Below are 23,346 nucleotides of genomic sequence, written 5' to 3'. Positions count from 1 at the left end.
TGCAGTGAGCCGTGATCATGCCACTGCACTCTCTAGCTGGGCGACAGCGAGACCCTATCTCAAAAAAAAGAGTTTGAAAGTCTCTGCAGGGAACAGACAGTATAAAAAGTGATTTAAGGCTGGACACTGTGGCCCACTTTGGAAGGGTGAGGCAGGTAGATTGCTTGAGCCCAGGAGTTTGAGAGCAGCCTGGGCAATGTGGCAAAACCCCATCTCTACAAAAAATATTAGCCAGGCGTGGTGGCGCACACCTGTAGTCTCAGCTACTTGGGAGGCTGAGGCAGGAGAATCGCTTGAGCCCAGGAGGTCGAGGCTGCAGTGAGCAGAGATTGCGTCACTGTACTCTAGCCTGGGCAACAGAGTGAGACACTGTCTTAAAAAAAAAAAAAGAAAAAGTGATTGGCCAGCCACAGTGGCTGGCACCTGTAATCCCAGCACTTTCGGAGGCCAAGGCAGGCAGATCACCTGAGGTCAGGAATTCAAGACCAGCCTGGCCAACATGGCGAAACCCCGTCTCTATTAAAAATACAAAAAAATTAGCTAGGCATGGTGTGCGCCTGTGGTCCCAGCTACTCAGGAGGCTGAGGCAGGAGAATCACTTGAACCCAGGAGCTGGAGGTTGCAGTGAGCTGAGGTCGCACCACTGCACTTCAGCCTGCACAGAGACTCTGTCTCTTTAAAAAAAAAAAGATTCAGAATTTAAAAGGAATTAAAACTTCAAGAAATGGGAAATATAATAACCAAAAATGAAAAACTCAACATTTGCCTATAATAGTTAACAGTTAGACAAAGCTGAAGACAGAATTAGTGAACTGGAGGGTGCGTCTGAAGTAACGATCTAGAATGGAGCACAGAGACTGAAAAATCCAAGTGTCTGCGAGAGTAAAGCACAGAATAGAGCAGAAACCTGTGGCGTGTTTCACCAGAGCCCACCAGTGGGTGGGGACAGAGATGGCGTGGGGGGAGTGACCAAGGTTTCAGAACTGATGAGTACCACCAGGTCAGAATCCGACACAGGGTAAGTGAAAATAAACTGACACGGGATTTTCCCGTGGTGGATCCAAAGAAAACAGAGACAAAGAAATATTGGAAAAGCAACTGAGGGCAAAAGATCACTTCCAAAGAGGCAACAGACAGCCGATTTCTGCACAGCAGTTGGAAGCTAAAATTAGTAGAATGTGCTGAAAGAAGCCAACCCGTATGCCGGATCTGTCCAGTAGTCAGTCGCCGTGCGTGCTGTTAAATTGTAACGAAGAATTCAGTTCCTCAGTTGCACCGCTGCCCTTCAGTGTGTGGCAGCCACGTGAGCTGGTGGCAGCTGTGTTGGGCAGCGCAGGCCTGGAACGTTTCTATCTAGCCTGATTCATTTTTAACAAAATTGACTTTAAGAAAAAAAGTATTGCAAAAGATTTTTTTAAAGTCACCTTATAATGATAAACAGTTTAACCAGAAAGGCATAGCAAATTTGAAATTGTATGCATCTGGCAACATGGCTTCAGGGTATATCAATATAAAGCCAGAAATAACAGAGAGAAGCTGCAGATCCATGGTGGTGGATTTTCACTGCCTCCGTCGGCAGCTCTTGGGCCAGGCACACCTGCCTAGCGGACTCGGTAGAGCACGGTTTTGTTTCTGTCCCGTAATCCCCGCTTTTCTCCTTGTGAGTGTTGTGGATTGGGGCAGCCTGGCCTCCCTTGGCGCAGGACTGCGGGGCGTCCCTGTCCTGAACGGGCCTCTGTTGTGTGTGGCTCAGGCGGTGGAGTCCATCCAGGCCGAGGACGAGAGCGCCAAGCTGTGCAAGCGCCGGATCGAGCACCTCAAAGAGCACAGCAGCGACCAGCCCGCGGCGGCCAGTGTGTGGAAGAGGAAGCGCATGGACCGCATGATGGTGGAGCACCTGCTGCGCTGCGGATACTACAACACAGCCGTGAAGCTGGCGCGCCAGAGCGGCATCGAGGTGGGTGCCCGCCAGACGCAGGCACAGCGCCCCAGCTGGCCCCAGGCCTATGGCCAGCTGCCCTGTGGCACGTTCCCCGGCATGCCTGTGTCCCCACATGCTTGTGTTCCCCTCCCCCCACCCCCGTGTGCGTGTGTTCCCCCCTCCACACTGTCCCCCCGTGTGCGTGTCCCCCTCCCCGTGTGCATGTTTCTCTCCCACCCCGTGTGTCTTCGCTGTGGTGAGGGCCTCCTCCCCAGCTGAGAGGCCCTGACCCTTTGTGGAAACGCACCTGGGACTTTGCCTTCTGAAGTCAGGAAGTCAGTGTCTAAGGGGCTCTCCAAGTTCTTCTCATTTCCCTGTGGTGTCTCCACACATCCTGCTTAGGATTTTCCCGCCTGATACCTGCACCCCGGCTTTCGCGCTGGCACGTGCTCCATTGCTGCCTTGTGAGAGCTTTGCCTTTATCTCAGGTGGGGTGCATTTTCCGTGTTTTCTGCGGCACCCTGTTTGGCTGTAGAAACACGTGGCACTGTTGCCCTCCGCGGGTGCAGCTGATCAGATGCCGGGCGGTGCTGCCCTCTGGCACCTTTAGGCCAGGTTAGCTGGGGCGGCCCCTCTGCCATCGGGCAGTTGTCCACTGCCGTGGGGGCCCATGGCAGTTGGAGCCTCCCGGACCATCACTTGGGCCTTTCGTTCTTGCCCTGTCCAGATCCCGCTGTGGGAGCACAGCCTCACCTGACTCGGGTTAAGGTGGCGTCTGTGTTCCATTTGACTAAGATGACAGCATTTGAGAACCTCTCAGGCAGGACTTGTGTGAGAGGAGTGTGCCCCATGGCCCTGCCCGGGCCCAGCCTCCCCATGCCCAGCCGTGCGCCTGGCCCCACAGGCCTCCCTCCCATGCCGCACCCTGCCACGGCTCCTCAGCCCACCTCCTCCCTGCTTCTCTCTAACCAGGGGTCTTCTCTCTTTCCACAGCTTAAATCCCACCCACATGTGTGTGGCTCCCACCTGGGGCATGATGGGCCTCAGCCCTGGCCACATTCAACCCTAGCACAAGGCTCCCTTCCCAGCCTTGGAGGTGGCTTCACATTGTGCAGTCCAAGGCCTCGGGTGCCTGTGGGGCCACACTCACGCCCCCATGCGGCCATCTGCAGGCCCTGCTGGCTCGAAGCCTCCCCCACACTCCTGTCCCGCTTCTGCCCAGCTTCCCCGCCTTGCGGCACTCCAGACTCACCTGCAGGCCCACCCGGCCCCACACTCCAGACTCACCCCCAGGCCCACCAGGCCCCACACTCCAGACTCACCCCTAGGCCCACCCTGGCCCCACACTCTAGACTCACCCCCAGGCCCACCCGGCCCCACACTCCAGATTCACCCCCAGGCCCACCCTGGCCCCCATACTCCACACTCACCTGCAGACCCACCCAGCTCCACGCTCTGACTCACTTGCAGGCCCACCCTGGCCCCCACAGTCCGGACTCACCTGCAGGCCCACCCGGCCCCACACTCCGGACTCACCCGCAGACCCACCTGGCCCCACCCTCTTGCTGGCTCCCGTCCTCGGCATTTGTCCCGCACCTCGTTCAGCTTCTCTCAGATGCTGCCCTGGGTGGAGCGGCACCTTCCCACCCATGCCTTCTCCCCACTGCTGCACAGCCTCTCTGCTCGTGTGTGTGTGGTGTCCGTCCTGCCCTCCAGGAGGGGATTGGCGAGCAGCTGCCCAGTGGGCAGGGTGAGCGAGTGAGTCCTCGTGTCCTGGAGGCCCTCACCTGCCCAGACCTGCACAGCACTGTTGCTCTCGGCACCCCTGGGGTGTGGCGTCTCGGTTCACAAGCATGAGTGTGACGTGTCACAGCTGTGCCATGAGTGGATCTGCCAGATGGCAAAGTGCACTGGTCCTCTGCGGTGACGGGGGCTGGTGCCCCCGGGTGCCCTGCAGTCTTGTTGAGTTTCCGAAGTCTCCAGGTCATGACTCGCAGCCACTCCAGTGTGCGTCCAACATTCTTGTCGCTGGACGGGGTCGTCTGTGATGCCTCTGCCACGCTGCCCGTCGGGCCCCTGTGGCCCCCATCTGGTGCCATTTTTCCTCCACCTGGGTGTCAGGGAAGGGCATTCTCGCCTGCACCTGCCCAGGCTCACGTGACGGACAGTGGGGCCAGCACATGTCCGCCCCGGTGCCCCATCCCACATGCCTGTCCCACCCACCTGCCTCCCTGGCCCCGTGTGCCCGGCTTCCCCCAATGCACAGGCCCTCACTCCGTGCTGCCTACATGTCCTGGCTGCCTGGGGCGGCCCCCCGTGTGTTCACAGATAACCTAGCTGTCCTCTCCTACACGCCCAGCACACTGTCCTTGGGACCTACAGGGTGTGGCCAAGCAACCTGGCGGTGGCTGCTAAAGCATGAGCTGTGGGTGCCCCTGGCCCCAGCGAACGTGCGCTGTGTTGGGGGAGAGAGGCGTGAGGTGAAAGAAGGGGGTCCTGTGGTGGGCACGGGCCACGCATTCCACAGAGGTGTGTAGAGCAGGGTGGATGTGGGAGGGTTGATGATTCTAAGGCCGGTTGGAGTAGGCCTCAGCAGGGTGAGACAGGCTAGACTCGAGGTGTTGGGGCGCCCTGAGTGTCTGTCCCAAAGAGGGCCTGGAGCTGCTGTGTGGAAGAAGGTGGGCGTGTGTGGAGCTTACGAGGACTGGGTTAGGGGGGAGGGGTTCTTCCTGCTGAGATGCTCTGGAGGGCGTTGAGCTGAGGCATCGCTTTTGACCACAGGTGACCACGGCACTAGGAAGCCCTGGGGAAGGTGCTGCTGTGGCCGAGGGGAGCTGCCAGGTTGTGGAAATGTAAACCCCGGCTGCACTGGTTAGACCTGGACTTCCTGTAGGGGGCACCACGGAATTCCCACACGGGACCCCGGTTTCATACCTGTGCACCAAAATTCCTGTGCACCAAAATTGGAGACGTAACAAACTTAAGAAAATAACCTCACGCTCTGGATTGGAGCAAGGTCCCAGACGAGACAGGACAGGAAGCTGCTGCCGAGGGAAGGCCACCCAGGAACAGGACAAGAAGCCTGCTGCCGAGGGAAGGCCACCTAGGAACGGGACAAGAAGCCTGCTGCCGAGGGAAGGCCACCCAGGAACAGGACAAGAAGCCTGCTGCCGAGGGAAGGCCGCCCAGGAACAGGACAAGAAGCCTGCTGCCGAGGGAAGGCCACCCAGGAACAGGACAAGAAGCCTGCTGCTGTGGGAAGGCCACCCAGGAACAGGACAAGAAGCCTGCTGCCGAGGGAAGGCCACCCAGGAACAGGACAGGAAGCTGCTGCCGTGGGAAGGCCACCCAGGAACAGGACAAGAAGCCTGCTGCCGTGGGAAGGCCACCCAGGAACAGGACAGGAAGCCTGCTGCCGAGGGAAGGCCGCCCAGGAACAGGACAGGAAGCTGCTGCCGAGGGAAGGCCGCCCAGGAGGGGCAGAACGGAGTCCTCAGTGTGACTGGTGCTGTGCACCTGCCTGTGCCGCCTTAGAAATCAGCATGACAGGCTGGACGCAGGGCTCTCAACCTGTAATCCCAGCACTCTGGGAGGCTGAGGCGAGTGGATCCGTTGAGCCCAAGAGTTTGAGACCAGCCTGGGCAGCAAAGTGAGAACCCTTCTCTACAGAATTTTTTTCAAATTAGCTGGGAGTGTTGGCGGGTGCCTGGGGTCCCAGCTACTCTGGAGGCTGAGGTGGGAGGATCACTTGAGCCCAGGAGGCGGAGGCTGCAGTGAGCCAAGATTGCACCACTGCACTCCAGCCTGGGCAACAGGACGGCACCCTGTCTCAAAACAAACAAACAAACAAACAAAAGTCAGCGTGAGCATTTCGTGTGAGACAGAAAACCAGTTCACTTAGATGGTTTTCAGTTTCAGTTGACGTATGAGCCTGCTGCCAGCTGTCCTCACATCTTTCCTGTGACTCACAACCGGAGACCTGGATGTTGGAGAAACCCTCAGTAAGAGAGATCCAGCTGAGTTCAGACCCCAAGGCTGTGTGGACGGGACATGAGGCAGGAGATAGACGAGGAGCCACCTCCTGAAATTTAGAGCAAAACTACAAAACAGGGCCTTTGGGAGACCAGGGTGGGAGCATCACTTGAGCCCAGGAGTTCAAGACCAGCCTGGGCAATGTGGTAAGACCCTATTTGTATAAAAATAAAAAATTAGCTGGGCATGGTGGTGTGCGCCTGTAGTCCCAGCGACTCAGGAGGCTGAGGTGGGATGATCACTTGAGCCCAGGAATTTGAGGCAACAGTGAGCCATGATCTCACCACTGCATTCCATCTAGTCTGGACAAGAGAGCAAGACCCTGTCTCAAAAAAAAAAATTTTTTTTAAGTTGCAAAACACAGCAAGACTTTGTGGGAGACCCAACATTCACCTGCCCTGAAGGGGCTTCAGAAAAGAATCATCAAAGCAAACATGCAAGAAAACGCTATGAAGGGGCTTCAGAAAAGAAATCATCAAAGCAAACATGCAAGAGGCCTGGTGCGGTGGCTCAAGCCTGTAATCCCAGCACTTTAGGAGGCCGGGGCAGGCGGATCACGAGTTCAGGAGATCGAGACCATCCTGGCTAACACGGTGAAACCCCATCTCTACTAAAAATAAAAAAATTAGCCGGGCGTGGTGGCGGGCACCTGTAGTCCCAGCTACCCGGGAGGCTGAAGCAGGAGAATGGTGTGAACCCGGGAGGCGGAGCTTGCAGTGAGCCGAGATCACGCCACTGCACTTCAGCCTGGGCAGCAGAGCGAGACTCCGTCTCAAAAAAACAAAAAAACAAAAAACAAACAAAAAAAAGCAAACATGCAAGAAAATGCTTTGAAGGGGCTTCAGAAAAGAATCATCAACATGCAAGAAAACTCTATGAAGGGGCTTCAGAAAAGAATCATCAAAGCAAACGTTAAAGAAAACTCTATGAAGGGACTTCAGAAAAGAAATCATCAAAGCAAATGTTAAAGAAAACGCTATGAAGGGGTTTCAGAAACAAGAAATCATCAAAGAAAAGGTGCAAGAAAACAACGTTATGAGGGGTTTCAGAAAAGAGAAATCATCAAAGAAAACAGTGCATCTGTGAGGCCAGTGGTCCAGACGTGGGGCTGTGGGACCCAAGTGGTGAACTGTGCCTCAACCTGGGCCATTGGGTCCTGGGCCGTGTGCAGGCGGAGGTGCTGTCCTTGGTCCCACTGGGGAAGGTCGGGAGTCATTGCTGCTGAGGACCACCTCCCCAGCCTTGCAGTGCCTGGTAGAGACCCGGGCCGGCTACTGTCCTGCCTGCGCCGGAGACCATGGGTTCCACTGCTAGGCACTGAGCACCCACCCCCTGTGCCCAGCCACTAGCGGAGCCTTGATGCTAAGCCTGGGTTACTCTGTTTTTTGGGGTTTTTTTTTTTGCTTTCATATAAATCATTGGTTGTAACTACCGCAATATCAGCCGTAATGTGTTTATGTATTATTTAGCATTTATTATTTGTTTACCGTTGATTTTGAAATGAGGGGGCTGCCCAGGGAGGGGCTGTAGATGTGCTGGGGGGCTGTGGGGAGTGGAGACGGGGCCGCCTGGCATGTGACCTGGCCCCGCCTGCGTGTGTGTCTCAGCACCTCCTCTCCATGGGTCAGGCAGGGCCAGCCTGGCTCCCTTGCCCAGCTATGGCTGCTGTCCATGTGAGCGTCCGACCTTTTGGTCCTTGGGGGCTGTTCTGTTCCTAGGATCTCAGAGTGGCCCTCAGTAGTCCATGAGTGCAGACCCACAGCGTGGACTGGAGATGCATCTTGAGCGGTGGCCAGTGCTGGGCCTGCCTCATGGAGGCTGGGGTGCGGGAGGGTGGCGTGGGGGGGCCTTGAGCCAGCACATTCTGACCAGGTGCTGCTTCCTTCCTCTAAGGACCTAGTGAATATTGAGATGTTCCTGACGGCCAAAGAGGTGGAGGAGTCCCTGGAGAGGCGTGAGACGGCCACCTGCCTGGCCTGGTGCCATGACAACAAGTCCCGGCTCCGGAAGATGAAGGTGCACGGACTCCCAGGTTGGGGTAGGGGGTGGGTCGGGGCCGAGGCTGCGTCACCTGCCCTGGAGCCAGCACCCCCTTGCCTGGTGGTTCACAGTAGTTTGGTTTTGGTTTGTAAGGTGGGGATTGGGTTTGGGAGTTTTTTTGGTGGCTGTGTTACACTTTTAGGCTAAAATCTGGAAAATTGCACCTCATTTGGCATTACAGTTTGCATACACCTGGCATGAGGCTCAGAAGGGGTGGGTTACGGGAGGCTGACCACGTGCACACAGTATGTTTGGGGCTGCTGGGCTTGGAGCCTGGAGACAGGTCAGTCCTGCTGCATGGGGGCTACTCCGTGGGCTCCCTGCACTCAGTTATAGACACAGAAAAGCTGGTTGGGAAGTCACTCTCCATCTGCGAGGCTGCAGAGCTCTGGGCTGTGATATTGTTAATGAATACCCACTTTTTTTTTTTTTTTTTTGAGACGGAGTCTCGCTCTGTCGCCAGGATGGAGTGCAGTGGCACGATCTTGGCTCAGTTGCCTCCAGTGTTCAAGCGATTCTCTTGCCTCGGCCTCCTGAGTAGCTGGGATTATAGGCACGCGCCACCATGCCCAGCTAATTTTTGTATTTTTAGTAGACATGGGATTTCACCACGTTGGCCAGGATGGTCTCGATCTCCTGACCTTGTGATCCACCTGCCTCAACCTCCCAAAGTGCTGGGATTACAGGCGTGAGCCACCGTGCCCGGCCGAGTACCCACTTTTCTAGAGACCAAAAGAAGCTTAAGAAATGGACTCTTAAGCAACAGAATTTAAACCTGCTTATTAAAAGGCATTGTCACCCTAGGGGCTTGCAGAAATGTTTTAACTTACGTTAACACCTCTGCCTCCATTAGCAAAACTTTTCTATTTTCTAAACTGAGCGCTGCTTTAACCTCACCCTGGCTGAGTTTGGCAGGGTGTATGCAGTTACCAGCCAGGAGTGACACACTGCCACTCAGGGCCGCCAAAACGAGCACGAAGCAAAGACGGGACGAAAAAGTAGAGCGGCTAGTGGCTCCCCTAAAGAGAGTTAGGATCTTGGTACGGAAACCCTAAAAGGAAAGCCAGAATTGGTATGTAACCTGCGGCGCCCCCACACAGTGCCAGCCCCACACTCCCTCACAGAGAGCCGGCACACGCCTCACAGTGGGAACTCCGCCAGGGCTGTTTCCTGTGGAGGTCAGAGGGAAGATAGGTTCTTGGTGCTGCCAGGATATTTCTGCAAGCCCTAATTACCTACCAGACAGTGTTGTTGCTGGAGGGTGTTGGGGGCTTGCCACAAGCACACGACCTGTCTGAAGCTGCTGTGGGGACAGGTAGGGCCAGGACTCGGGGCCCTGAATGCATGCCTGGGGGACGAGTGTGCCTGGTGTTGGATGAAGTTGAGATTGGTATTGGATGATTTGAGATTGGATGCCTGGTGGATGAGTGTGTCTGGTGTTGGATGAAGTTGAGATTGGATGCCTGGTGGATAAGTGTCTGGTGTTGGATGAAGTTGAGATTGGATGCCTGGTGTATGAGTGTCTGGTGTTGGATGAAGTTGAGATTGGATGCCTGGTGGATGAGTGTGCCTGGTGTTGGATGAAGTTGAGATTGGATGCCTGGTGGATGAGTGTGCCTGGTGTTGGATGAGTTGAGATTGGATGAGTGTGCCTGGTGTTGGATGAGTTGAGATTGGATGAGTGTGCCTGGTGTTGGATGAAGTCGAGACTGGACGGGGCCTGAATCCATGTTTGGATGCTGTCCAGAAATGCGCCCTTAAGACTCCAAATGACATGAAAACATGCCCGATACGAGATGCAGCCGAGCCAGATGGGGTACACGGCTGTCTGTGCAGTCTGCTCAGATGTGCCTGCACGCCAGGGAGTGTGTGGGGAGGCAGGGAGGAGCCAGACGGTGCTCTAACGGGTCCCTGGGACCAGCTGTGAGAACCTAGATGGGAAAAGAAACTTGAGACCCAAGTTTTACCTGGCTGGGAAATGGATTTCACAGGTGTGGGTGGGTGAGTGGCCCTGAAGGCCCCTGAAACAGTGATTTGTTTGCTGCACGTCTATGCAAAAGCCACACGGAGCCATCAGTGTGGGCGCCTGTCGCAGGGCAGGCACAGCCTTGTTGGCGCTCCACGCCGTATGGGACAGTGTAGACTCAGTGTTTTAGATTTGGGTCTGAATACCTAAGTTTCACGACATAGACACACTTACATATTAGTGGACCAATTGAAAGTAACCTACTAGAGCAAAAGGTGTCATTGAAAAGCAGGTTTGAGGTGTCTGTTGTGTGAAGCGGTAACCTAGAGTGGGCCCAGAGTCCTGCTCTTCTAGAGCACCCCCTCGGCAGCTGCTTCCTGCCTTTAGACAGAGCCCTGGCACTCGCCTGCTCTAGACACGGCAGCCATCAGGCAGCCCCTGAGAGGCAGGTGGGGCCCTGGTGGGGAGCCTCTGTTTCTTCCCGCTGGCCGTCCCCTTCCTCTCCTGCTGGGCTGGCTCTGAAGGGAGCGAAGTGCTGACCGAAGTCTGTCTGCTGATTAGTGGGGTGGGGACTCAGGACCCTGGGATGACCTTGTGCCTCTCGGCTGGTTTGTACCAAGCCTGGCACTCCCCACCCAGAGCCTGTGCCACCGCTGGGGTCAGAGACAGTCCTCTTGCCCCAGCTTGGAGCAAGCCTGTGAGTTCTGCGTCCAGCCTGTTGACCCGTCTTTCTAGGGACACAGGGCAGTGAGGGGTTGAGGGCACAGGGCAAGGGTAGCAGGGCAGGGACCTGAGCCCCTCTGAGCCCCACCCTTGAAGGCAGGTGGCCCCCAGGGGGTCTGGGCAGCCCAGTCCTCCCCACACCCATGTGGAGCCACTGCTGTGGGTGCTCTGTGCGTCGGGGCAGCAAGGCTGGCAGACAGGGTGGGCTGGAGCACAGGGGGCTCCTCAGAAAGCTCAATGGGAAAAGCTCTGGGAAGTGGAAGTGATGAGCTTCGACTTAAATGCAGTGATCCGGGGCGGATTCATTTGCCACGTAGAGTTTCTGTTCATGCCATCCTGAGATCCAGACCATGTGAACTCAGTGACAAATGCGGCCCCAGCCCAAGACTCGCTCCGTGGTGCCCACGCCTATATCCTGTTTCCGGGGTGAAGCCCCGAGAATGTCCTGAAACCACACAGAAGATCTTACGGTTTAGACGGACATGTCACTTCCGTAGAATCCGCGTCTCATCTTGGATGACTGTGGTCAATGTTGCCGCTGCCCCCACCCCAGCCACAAGTCTCGGCCCACGTTGGACTGAGGTTGCTGAGACTTCAGAGTGAGGGTTGGGCTTCCCTTAGCTGCACGTGAGAGGCTCATAGGCAGACACGTGGGACTTGGTCCTGCAGGAGCTTCCCCTGCAGCCCCCGCCTCAGGCATGGTGCCGTCAGCCAGCAGCCCCAAGTCAGCCTCTCTCTGTCTTCTACACATCCTGGAAGCGCCCTCCCTTCACGCGAGCCACCCCTCGGCCTGGCAGCCACCTAGGACCTCAGTGTCCCCTGGGCCAGGCCTCCGTTCCATGTGCTACCCGCCTGGGGCCTCGGCACTGGCCCTGGCTTCTGCTGGCCATGTTCCCGCCAGGTGTCTGTGTGGTCCCCCGTCCATAACCTCGGCGCAGGCGCTCCCCGCCCTGCCGACCTGGGTCCTGCCTGCTCTAAGCTTGCTTCTCTGCCTCATGCCCCTGTGAGGCACCAGCCAGCACCCCCACATGTGGTGCCTGTCTCCTCCCCACCCGGTGCATCAGTGCCCTGGGACAAGACTTGCCCACGTTCTCCCAGAACAGCCCCGGGCTCCAGCCAGCACCCAGTCTACACTTGGGACAGATGGGTCCAGAGGCCCGGTGGGGATGTAAAGGAGGAAGCAGTGGCATCAGGGTGGGACCGAGGAAGCTGCTTTGTCCTTGCAGAGGGGTTGGTGCCTTTGCTCCAGCGGCTGCACCTGCTGCTCTGCCCTCCCAGCGTCTCCCAGGCCCGTGCTCCTGGAAGCACCCTGAGTGCCCCGGCCTTCGAGTTGAAATGCTGGGCGGCTGCACGCCCCACCGCAGCTGCAGGAGCAGGGGCGGAACTCACATTCAGAACCCAGTGTTCCCTGGAAAGTCTGCTGCAGGTTGACGTGGCAGCTTCAGCCTCAGCCCTGCCTTCCCCGTGCCTGTGAGAGAGGGGTTCAGAGCTTTGGTTGTGGGGTCTGCTGGTGGACATGCGGGTGTGGCACCCGGGCACCTGGGCTCTGTGGGATGTGCTGTCTAAGCCCTCGTCTTGTCTTTGCCCTCAGAGCTGCCTGGAGTTCAGCCTCAGAATCCAGGAGTTCATTGAACTCATCCGGCAGAATAAGAGAGTGGACGCTGTGAGGTAGGCATCGCGGTCGTGCGGCTCCTCGAGGGAGGGCAGGGTGTTCGGCTGCGGCCCCTGCCGGCCCTCCCTGTCGTGGTCTGGGTCCTAGGACGTCCCCTGGGTCTTGAGTCTGACCCCTACCCGCTCAGGTGGCTGCTTCTCCCACTGTTCCCGAATAGGACTTGGGGAGTGAGGCCTGGAGCCTGGCAGGGCCCCCACCAAGGTGTGGCCCCAGGTGGGCATCCAGACCCCCGTGGCTGCCAGGGGAACAGCTCTGAGGTCCGGACCATCCACGTAAAACACGTGGATCAGGCTCCTGGCACCCCCTTTCCACGTAGGAAAGTGCCGCCAGCCTCTGTAGCTTGGGAGTGTCTCTGACATGTGGTCCTCAGGTAGCTCCAAGCGTCCTGAGCTTGGGAATGTCCCTCAGGGTCATCGGGGAGTGTTGACAGCGTGTGATGAGGGCACTTGTGGGTTCTCCGGCCTGTCTCCAACCCAAGGGCGGCGTGCAGTGAGCTGAGGTCAGCGGCGCCCTGGTGGTCAGGCCTGAGGAGGGGATGCTGGCTGTCACTGTGGCTCAGCCCAGTTGGGGTGCACGGTGTCTGCAAAGTAAGAGAGGCTGTCCGCTGGCTTCCTGCTGGCTCCCCAGAGTGGGCATCGTCAGGCAGCAGTGGGCCCTGGTCTGGGCGGTGTCGGCCAGTTCGTGCTCACCCCGTCTCGGGGCAGGGCTGCTCCTTGAGTGCTGGGTCATCTCGCTCACTTTTGTGGGGGTTCCTGAGCAGCGAAGCCTTGCGGTGACCCTTGAGTTGCTGTGTGGGGTGCGTGGGCCTGGCTGGCCCTCAGCTCCCGGGCGAGTGCCCAGCAGGTATGTGTTTGCCAGGAGGGGGCGCCTGTCTGTGCCCACAGAAACCTGGCTGTGACTCCATATCCACCTGCAGCGGGCTGGGTGGCCAAGTGTTCCACAGAGGGCCCATTCGGAGAAGCGGGCATCTCGCGATGAGGTGCTGAGGGTGGTCCCCAAGACGCACGGCAGAACCACGGCAAGTCCCTGCCCTTGCGTGGGCCCTGGAGAGGCCCGGGGTCCTGCTCTGGCTCCTGATGCCAACCTGGGCGCATGGTGGCAGGTCAAGCCTCGTCTTCATGCACAAGTGAGCCAGGCCTGCGGCAGGGGAGCTCACCTCCCTTCTGTGCCTGAGGGCTAAAGTGGGGATCTCGGGACCCGGCCCAGTGGAGAGTGGCGCGTGAGCGTTGCGGGGACACGGCCAGGGGCGCCCTGTCAAGAGGAGGGGCTCCCGCTCTGCTCTGGCCTCTGTGTGGCCTCGGTGCCTGTGTCGCTGGCCTCTGTCCGGCCACAGCCTGCTTCCATCCCAAGTCAGCCTCCGTCTCCTTAAGGGCCCCAGCCACTGTCAGCCCAGGAGTCTGAAAACAAAACGTGTCCATCCTGGAGTCCCTCCGTCACAGGTGTCTTCATCTGGGCGGCAGCTGGCTCCGCGTAGGGTCTGTTTGCCTGTGTTACCCCCACTCCGTATAGGGTCTGTATGCCTGTGTTACCCCCACTCCATATAGGGTCTGTTTGCCTGTGTTCCCCCCACTCCGCGTAGGGTCTCTTTGCCTGTGTTCCCCCCGCTCTGGGTAGGGTCTCTTTGCCTGTGTTCCCCCCTCTCTGGGTAGGGTCTGTGTGCCTGTGTTCCCCCCCTCTGGGTAGGGTCTATGTGCCTGTGTTCCCCCTCTGGGTAGGGTCTATGTGCCTGTGTTCCCCCCCTCTGGGTAGGGTCTGCCCTAGAGACTCGCAGGGCCTCCGCCTCATAATGTCGGAGCCAAGCTCAGAGCTGCGCCCTCTGCGGCCTTGTCTGTTGTAGGGGAGCAGGCAGGTCCCAGGAAGTGCGTGTCCTTCCTCCCCCACGCAGACATGTGCTGCCCCGAAGCCTCAGCAGCCGGCCGGGCAGGCGTGGCAAACAACACCCCACTGTCTTGGGGGCAGGCGCGGTGTGAGCTACGTCCGCTGCTGGGGCCGTCTTGGGAGTGGGTCTCCAGGTGCCAGGGCCTGGTCAGGGAAGTCCGGTCTCAGCTCAGCGTGGCCCTGGAGCCACCCACAAGGCACACGGGAGCTGGGCTGGGGTGGCAGGTGGGGCATCGGCAGGACGTTTGTGGGGTGAGGGAGTGCGGGTGTCTGGCTGGGAGCCCAGAGGGTGGTGTGTATCTCTGAGGCTGGACAAGAGGGAAGGCGGAGAAGCCTGGCCACGTGTCTCCTGAGGGCTCCAGGCAGGGCCCTCTCACCTGCTGCCAGGGGCCCAGCCCGCAGGAGCTTCCCGTCCACCTCTGAACTCACGGTCCACATGGTGCTGGAGCGTGGGGCACCATCTGCAGGGCTTGAGGCCAGCAGCCCAGCCTCTGGGTCCACTGGGGCAGGCGGGGTGAGTCCTGCTGTCTGTGGAGCCAGCGTGCTGGGCCGGGCAGGGGGCCTCGTTGGCTGGGGTGGCTGCAGCTCCGCCCTGCCAGGGGCATTTGTGGGTTTTTGCGACATGCGAAAGTAGGAGCTGCTAGTGATTAACTTTTAATGCTTTTAATTTTTAGTCAATGAGTAAGTGAATCCCTGACCCCAGGCAGCTGGGGCCTGGCCTGCACTTCATGGGCTTTGTGAGCGGCTGCGTGCCGTCTGTCGCACACCCACGCCTCAGCCTGGCCAGGCACAGTGTAGGAATTTTGTCTTCTGGGTGTTCTCTCTCTCTCTCTTTTTTTTTTTTTTTTTTTGAGATTGAGTTTTGCTCTGTTGCTTGGCACAATCTCAGCTCACCGCAACCTCTGCCTCTGGGGTTCAAGTGATTGTCCTGCCTCAGCCTCTGAGTAGCTGGGATTACAGGCGCCCGCCACCACGCCTGGCTAATTTTTGTATTTTTAGTAGAGATGGGGTTTCACCATGTTGGCCAGGCTGGTTGTGAACTCCTGACCTTGTGATCCACCCACCATGGCCTCCCAAAGTGCTGGGATTACAGGTGTGAGCCACCGTGCCTGGCCCGTGTGTTTATATTTTTTAAGAAAAATGGATGTTTTTGTGTTTCTTATGTTAGCTGCATTTAGTTTGTTAAAGAAAAGTCACGGTTTTGTTTCCCATTTCCTGTGGATGCACACCGTGCTGTTCTCCCCGGACCTGCTCTGAGGGCCCCACATCGGGGCTGCAGTTCTCTGTGTGCTGGAGCTGAATGCTGGCATCAGACGATCCGAAAAGAGTCAGCCGCCACTGTTAGGTTTTCTGTTTCTGTCTTGGGGTCAGGATTTGTGGATCAGGGACCTGGGGTGCGAGGTGAGGCAGCTTGTCAGGCAGACGATGTCTGTCTGGGGTTTGATTGATAGTGAGATAAGACACGTAAACCAGGTCATGCAAATGAGATCTCATAGATGTCAACCACAGAGATTAAATTCCCTCTCTTCAGCAGCTCTGGGAGGAGGTGAGATGCCCTTTGAATCAAACAGCCCTGGTGGGCCGTGTTCTGTGCACGTCTTGGCGTGTGACAAAGGGTGACTTGTCTCCAGAGATGGAATGAGGGGGTTGGGTGGGGCTCCTCCTAGACTCAGACCCACGCCCACCCACGCACTCCGGGAAGGGGATGCATGGGCACTGGAATCTCAGATGGCCGTCCCCAGCCCCTGCACACGCACCCTGCGGGGTTGGCCGTGTGGACTCACCCCCGACTCCCAGTCCCTGCATATGTCCTGCGGGGTCAGCCGTGTGGATTCCCCAGGCTGGGTCCCAAGCCTGGACGCCCCCCACTCCCTGCGGCCCCAGGCTGTCCTGGTGGTGCTTCCACCACGTGGTCACCGTGCCATCCATCAAGGGGCTGCTGGGCCACCTCCTGCACTAACTCCAGTCTCTGCCAGACACTGCATCTTCTCCAAGGCCACCGTGAGCGCCTGGCACCTCCTCAGCCCTGTGTTCCTGGGTACATGCCTTGTTCTGGACAGCACAGAGCTGACCCACATGTGGGACTTGAGGCCCCTGGTTCTGTGCATTGGGGTCGCTTTGGCGGAGGAGCTCTGAGGGCTGAGGATGTGGGGTGCACAGGGGCCCTGTGAGGGTCATGACATGGGGGTGCAGGCCCTCAGGACAGCCAGAGGGACGGTGACCCTGTGTGTGTGGGAGGCATGAGAATGGGGACCCTGGGGGTGAGCAGGTGCCCGCTGGTCAGCTTGAAAGGGACCTGTTATGTTCTGCTTTGGTTTCTTGGTTGCCCAGCTGCAGACTGGAGTGGGGTTCTGGCCTGGAGTGGGCCTGTGTGCATCCCCCAGAGTTGGCTGAGGAAAGATCGTGGCTGCATGTGGTGTGTGGCACTCTCAGGGCTGAGAGGGCTGGGCCGGATCTGCAGGGAGTCCAGCCTGTGGGCTGAGGGAAGCTGTTGTTCTTTGGAAGGTTGTGCTGGGCGTCACTGCCGAACAGCAAGGACTGCAGTTGAGAAGACTACACATTCTTGGTCCGCTGGGGCCACGGGGGCCACGGGGCGAGCATCCAGGGAAAGTGGGAATCCTCAGGGTTTGGGTTCCTTGTAAACCAGAATCACTTTGGAGAGGCCTCAGGGGCAGGTGCCATTTGCAGTTCTGGTGTTTTCCGTGGGTTGTGTGTGTGGCTTGGGTGCCCTGTCCCCTGGAGGAAGGAGTGCCTGGTAGCTGCTCCTCCAGCTTCTGGTGAGCCGTACCTCCCGCCATCGCAGTCCCACCCAGCAGGTCGGCTTGGAGTGAGGCGATTACTTTGTACCTAGACTCTGACATAAAGGCTGTTAGCTCAGATTTTTCAACTTAAAAATGCAGGCCGGGTGCAGCGGCTCATGCCTGTAATCCCAGCACTTTGGGAGGCCGGGGCAGGAAGATGGCTTGAGCCCAGGAGTTGGAGACCAGCCTGGGCAGCACAGCGAGAATCTGTCTAACAAGACGTTTTTTCCATTAGCTAGGTGTGGTGCCACACAACTGCGGTCTCAGCTTCTCGGGAGGATCGCCTGAGCCCGGGAGTTCGAGGCTACAGTGAGCTGTGACTGTGCCACTGCACTCCAGCCTGGGTGACAGAGTGAGACCCTGTCTCTAAAAATTAAAATTAAAATGCAAACTTAAATGTGCCAAAATGTTGTTTTCTAGACATGCAAGAAAGCACTTCAGCCAAGCAGAAGGGAGCCAGCTGGACGAGGTGCGCCAGGCCATGGGCATGCTGGCCTTCCCGCCCGACACGCACATCTCCCCGTACAAGGTAGGGCGTGCGTCCCTGGGGTCGGTGTCATGCTGGGGTGGGGATCCAGGGTGTGTCTCTGGTCTGTAGCTGCTTCCACACATGGGGCGGGACATGAGGGCCCCATCCCAGCCACACAGCCTGTCCAGCGTGCCAAGACAAGCTTTTCTTGTTTGACTCCCATTTTGCTCATAAGAAATTTGAATCAGGGCTGTGTGTGGTGGCTCACCCCTGGAATCCCAGCACTTTGGGAGGCTGAGGTGGGAGGATTGCTTGAGCCCAGGGGTTTGAGACCAGCCTGGGGAACATAGTGAGACCCCATCTCTACAAAAAAAAATTTTTGAAAATTAGCTGGGCATAGTAGCACCTGCCTATAGTCCAGCTACCCAGGAGGCTGAGTTGGGAGGATCACTTGAGCCCAGAAGGTTGAGGCTGCAGTGAGCCGAGATTGTGCCACTGCACTCCAGCCGGGGTGACAGAGTGGGACCCTGTCTCCAAAAAAAAAAAAAAAAGCAATTGAATGAGAAAAAGGTTCAGGAAGCCTTTCAGCCCGGAGCGTTCAGCCAGAGCCCGGCTTCCTTGCCTGTTTCCCTGGTTCTCCTTTCTCTGCAGCCCCTGAGTCAGGAGTTAGGCTGCACCATCTTCCGTGGTTCTTTCTCTTGCTGACACTTTGTATTTTATCTGTAAATATTGGAGCCTCCGAGTCTCCGCGGTCACTGGGGTAGGGGTGGGGGTTCTGCCATCACTAACCAGGCACCCTGTGCTCAGACCTGGCCCCAACCCAGCAGCTGGCTGCTCCTGGGTGAGTGGCTCCACTCTGCACCCGTGCCCATCCCTGCAACCACCCTGTGCCTACCTTGTGCTCACCCCCATGCCCACCGTGTGCCCACCCCTGCACCCATCCCGTGCCCGCCATATGTTCACCCCCCCGCCCACCCCTGTGCCCGTGTGCTCACCCCTGCACCCACCCCCATGCCCGTGTGCCCACCCCATGCCCACTGTGCCCACCCTGCACCCACTCCTGTGCCCACCCCATGGCCACCGTGTGCCCACCCCTGCACCCACCCCCATGCCCATGGTGTGCTCACCCCTGCATCCACCCCCATGCCCACCGTGTGCTCACCCCCATGCCCACCCCTGTGCCTACCATGTGCTCACCCCTGCACCCACCCCCATGCCCACCATGTGCTCACCCATGCCCACCATGTGCTCACCCCTGCACCCACCCCCATGCCCACCGTGTGCCCACCCCTGCACCCACCCCCGTGCCCATGGTGTGCCCACCCCCATGCCCACCGTGTGCTCACCCCTGCACCCACCCCTGTACCCACCCCTGCACCCACCCCCGTGCCCATGGTGTGCTCACCCCCATGCCCACTGTGCCCACCCCATACCCACTCCCGTGCCCACCCCATGCCCACCGTGTGCCCACCCCTGCACCCACCCCCATGCCCATGGTGTGCTCACCCCTGCATCCACCCCCATGCCCACCGTGTGCTCACCCCCATGCCCACCCCTGTGCCCACCATGTGCTCACCCCTGCACCCACCCCCATGCCCACCGTGTGCTCACCCCTGCACCCACCCCCATGCCCATGGTGTGCTCACCCCTGCACCCACCCCCCGTGCCCACCCCTGTGCTCATCACGCTGGGAACAGTTTCAGTTCCTGGAAAAGGGGGAAACAGATAAAACCTCCTAGAGTTGACAGTTTGTTCTCTGAGCTTGGCGCTGGTCTCTGTCAGAGGCAGGGGTGTTTCCCGGCAGCCCCCACCTGCCACCCTGTAGGGACTGCAAAGCCCTGGGCAGACCCAGACCTGCTGCCTTCTGAAAGCTGCTGGAAGCTTTCTCAGCCTGAATTCTCCTGGATCTCGGGCGTTTGGGACATCTCATAATAAATCATCATTAGGTCACGAGGGTCTTCAGGGGTGGAGTCTAAGCTTCCCGGATTGTGAGTTGGCACCTTGTTTCTCTCGCTTGCTCTGGAGAGGGTTTTGTTAGAAATGCACGAAAGGCTGACCCACACAGGGCCTGAGACTTTGGGCCTAGGCCGGGTGGAGTGTGCACCTCTCACCGGACGCAGCCCTGCAGTGTGGTAAAGAGGGAGGCAGGCAGTGCCAGCCCCCAAGGCTCATCTGTTGCCAGATTCAGGGGGCAAAACCGTGTCTCGTGGCAGGAACATGGGCCCTGTTGCCTGGGTCAGGCAAGAAACAGGAGGAAGCATTTTGTTCAGAGAATGGCAGAAGCCACCAGAGGCCCAGAGGCAACGAGTCCTGGGAGGATGCCAGGAGCTGTTCCTTCTCAGTGAGGACCTTCTGGACTGTGGGCTTCCTCTCTTACAGACTTTGATTTTTAGACAAAAATGAGATTTAAAACAGCCTTTAAAAATGTTGGAGTTAAGTGTGGTGTTTACCCTAAACTGAGACTGAGAAGCTTACAGAGACTGATGGGTGACGTGCCCTGATGACCACCTCCCCTCCAGGTGTGGCTGTCTCCCCGCAGGCTAGAGGCTGAGCGGCCTGTCTGGGTTGATGTGAAGGTTTTTCTCGCCTGTGCTCACACACGCTGTCTCTCTTAAGTCTAAACCTGAGGTTATTTAGGGACAGACATTAATCAGGTTTAATTTGCTGTTCTGTGATGCTTTAACCTAACATGGACTGGCTGTTTTCCATTTCATACATGATTTCTCTGAAGTAAGAGTTTTTACACCTAATGCTCTGAGGTGCACTCTGCACTGAGCTGTCCTTCCAGCTCTGTGAGTCTATTTTTTGTCACAGTGCACAGGACCCACACATTCCAGATCATTCGAGTTCATTCACAAGTGAGTGTAGCAGAGTTAAGTCAGCACCAGCCCTGTGGCATGTTGAAATCAGAGTTAAGTCAGCACTGGCCCCACAGTGTGTTGAAATCACAGAGTTAAGTCAGCACTGCTCCCATGGCGTGTTGAAACCACAGAGTTAGCACTGGCCCCACGGCATGTTGAAATCACAGAGTTAAGTCAGCACCAGCCCTGCATTGTGTTGAAATCAGAGTTAAGTCAGCACTCACCCCACAGCATGTTAAAATCAGAGTTAAGTCAGCACCATCCGTCAGCGTGTTGAAATCAGAGAGTTAAGTCAACACTCGTCCCACAGCGTGTTGAAATCAGAGAGTTAAGTCAGCACTCATCCCACAGCGTGTTGAAATCAGAGTTAAGTCAGCACTGGCCCCATAGCATGTTGAAATCAGAGTTAAGTCAGCACTCACCCCACAGCATGTTAAAATCAGAGTTAAGTCAGCACCATCCGTCAGCGTGTTGAAATCAGAGAGTTAAGTCAGCACTCATCCCACAGCATGTTGAAATCAGAGAGTTAAGTCAGCACTGGCCCTATAGCATGTTAAAATCAGAGTTAAATCAGCACCATCCGTCAGCATGTTGAAATCAGAGAGTTAAGTCAGCACTCATCCCACAGTGTGTTGAAATCAGAGTTAAGTCAGCACTCATCCCACGGCGTGTTGAAATCAGAGTTAAGTCAGCACTCACCCCGCAGCATGTTGAAATCAGAGAGTTAAGTCAGCACTCATCCCACAGCGTGTTGAAATCAGAGTTAAGTCAGCACTGGCCCTATAGCATGTTAAAATCAGAGTTAAATCAGCACCATCCGTCAGCGTGTTGAAATCAGAGTTAAGTCAGCACTCATCCCACAGCGTGTTGAAATCAGAGAGTTAAGTCAGCACTGGCCCTATAGCATGTTAAAATCAGAGTTAAATCAGCACCATCCGTCAGCGTGTTGAAATCAGAGAGTTAAGTCAGCACTCATCCCACAGCGTGTTGAAATCAGAGAGTTAAGTCAGCACTCGTCCCACAGCGTGTTGAAATCAGAGAGTTAAGTCAGCACTCATCCCACAGCGTGTTGAAATCAGAGAGTTAAGTCAGCACTGGCCCCATAGCATGTTGAAATCAGAGTTAAGTCAGCACTCACCCCACAGCATGTTGAAATCAGAGTTAAGTCAGCACTCATCCCGTGGCGTGTTGAAATCAGAGTTAAGTCAGCACTCATACCACTGTGTGTATTAGTCAACACTTGAGGGAGTTATGCTTTGTGCTTACCCTTAGTGCAAAGTGTGTGGGTCATTAGGGGATGGCTGTGGGCCGATGGCACCTGCCTCACCATGGCCCACATTTTTAAACTGTCCCAGGAGCTTCCCTGGGAGCATCCCCAGCACCCTCTGCCCTCTGTCTTCCAGGACCTCCTGGACCCTGCACGGTGGCGGATGCTGATCCAGCAGTTCCGGTACGACAACTACCGACTCCACCAGCTAGGAAACAACTCTGTGTTCACCCTCACCCTGCAGGCTGGCCTCTCAGCCATCAAGACACCGTATCCTGCCTCCTGTGTGCAGTGCGGTTTGGCCTGGGGTTCGAGTCTTTGGTCACATTGTAACACGCTGACCCTGCACCTTGCCACTCTTGTCCTCCCACCACAGACAGCCCCGGGCTCCCGTGTGCTGCACTTGCGCAGTGTCTAGATGGTCGGGGTGGGGCTGTGTCGAGGGGCCTCGGATGCGTCGCGCAGCCTTCACTCTGGGAAGTGGCGCACTTCCTCTCTCTCTCATCTCAGATGCCGCTATGGGCATTGATCTAAAAGCCCGATTTTGATGTGTTCTGGTGGCTAGGAGATTACCATTCAGAATAGTTTTCCCATGTGATTACCAAGAACCTTGCCTGTGATGACTCTGTCCCACCTGTGACCGACTTGGCCCCCGCCTGTGATGACTCTGTCCCACCTGTGACCGACTCTGCCTGTGACTCTGTCCCTGCCTGTGACTGACTCTGTCCCCACCTATGGCAGACTCTGCCCCGACTGTTCTCTTGCAACTGACTCTGCCCTCACCTGCAACTGACTCTGTCCCCGCCTGTGAATGTCTTTCATGTGACGTGACTCAGGCCCAGAGGGCAGTGAGTGTTTCGGGATTGCTGCTGGCACCTGGCTGTGCTGGGGTATGAATGAGACTCAGGCCCCCTCCCTTGTCCCCTCTTTGTGGAACTCTGAGGGGGAGGGCTGGCGTGCTTGCCCACTGCCTGTTCCTAGGTGCCAGCAGAACATCCCTGCCGGGTGGCTCTTGTCTTGCCTGGAGAGGTTGCATGGCCGGGGAGAGGGTGGTGGGCGACAGACGGAGCCGCTGTGTGCCTGTGGTCCTGGTGCAGGAGGCCGGGGCGAGAAGGCGCAGGCTTCTTGTCTCCACCCAGGCCTCAGTAGGGCTGTTCAGCTGTCGAGTGCAGCACTTCCTTTGCCTCGAAAGATAGCCCCGTGTAGTCAGCGTGGTGCCCACGTAGCCAGAAGGGCACGCAGCCCAGGGTAGAGTGGCCACAGGGGGCTGGGCTCACCTCGGCTGCCCCGGGTGGCCTCCAACCCTTCCTTGACCCGATGCTCAGACAGTGCTACAAGGAGGACGGCAGCTCCAAGAGCCCTGACTGCCCCGTGTGCAGCCGCTCCCTGAACAAACTGGCGCAGCCCCTGCCCATGGCCCACTGTGCCAACTCCCGCCTGGTCTGCAAGATCTCCGGCGACGTGATGAACGAGAACAACCCGCCCATGATGCTGCCCAACGGCTATGTCTACGGCTACAACGTGAGGGGCAGGGCAGGGGGGCGAGGCTGGCATGTGTCGCCATCGGGACAGGGCTGTGTGGGGCGGGCAGGGCAGGGGGGCCAGGCTGGCACGCATTGCCATTGGGACAGGGCTGTTCTCTCGCCCCACCCTGCCTTAGCTTCATTCGAAATGGATGAAGGGGTGGGAAGGACAGGCGAGGTGGCCCCGGGATGT

The 23,346-nt window shown here is 57.5% G+C and overlaps 1 protein-coding gene across 6 annotated transcripts in view; it reads left to right on the top strand.

Annotated features, from left to right (window-relative positions):
• MAEA (macrophage erythroblast attacher, E3 ubiquitin ligase) overlaps positions 1-23,346 on the top strand; it is a 63,014-nt gene that overhangs the window by 38,464 nt on the left and 1,204 nt on the right. For all 6 annotated transcript variants that reach the window (XM_058430323.1, XM_032135661.2, XM_058430324.1 and 3 more), the window contains exons 3-8: positions 1,754-1,957; positions 7,847-7,969; positions 12,274-12,350; positions 17,454-17,562; positions 21,767-21,900; positions 22,956-23,151. In XM_058430323.1, the coding sequence (XP_058286306.1) occupies positions 1,754-1,957; positions 7,847-7,969; positions 12,274-12,350; positions 17,454-17,562; positions 21,767-21,900; positions 22,956-23,151 (843 nt within the window). The remainder of the gene's footprint in view (positions 1-1,753; positions 1,958-7,846; positions 7,970-12,273; positions 12,351-17,453; positions 17,563-21,766; positions 21,901-22,955; positions 23,152-23,346) is intronic.

This window comes from Hylobates moloch, unplaced genomic scaffold, assembly GCF_009828535.3.
Source record: "Hylobates moloch isolate HMO894 unplaced genomic scaffold, HMol_V3 SCAFFOLD_17, whole genome shotgun sequence".
In the NCBI taxonomy this organism is placed as follows: Eukaryota; Metazoa; Chordata; class Mammalia; order Primates; family Hylobatidae; genus Hylobates; species Hylobates moloch.
The sequence above is the reverse complement of the archived record's forward strand: the minus strand, read 5'-3'. Positions and strand labels throughout refer to the sequence as shown.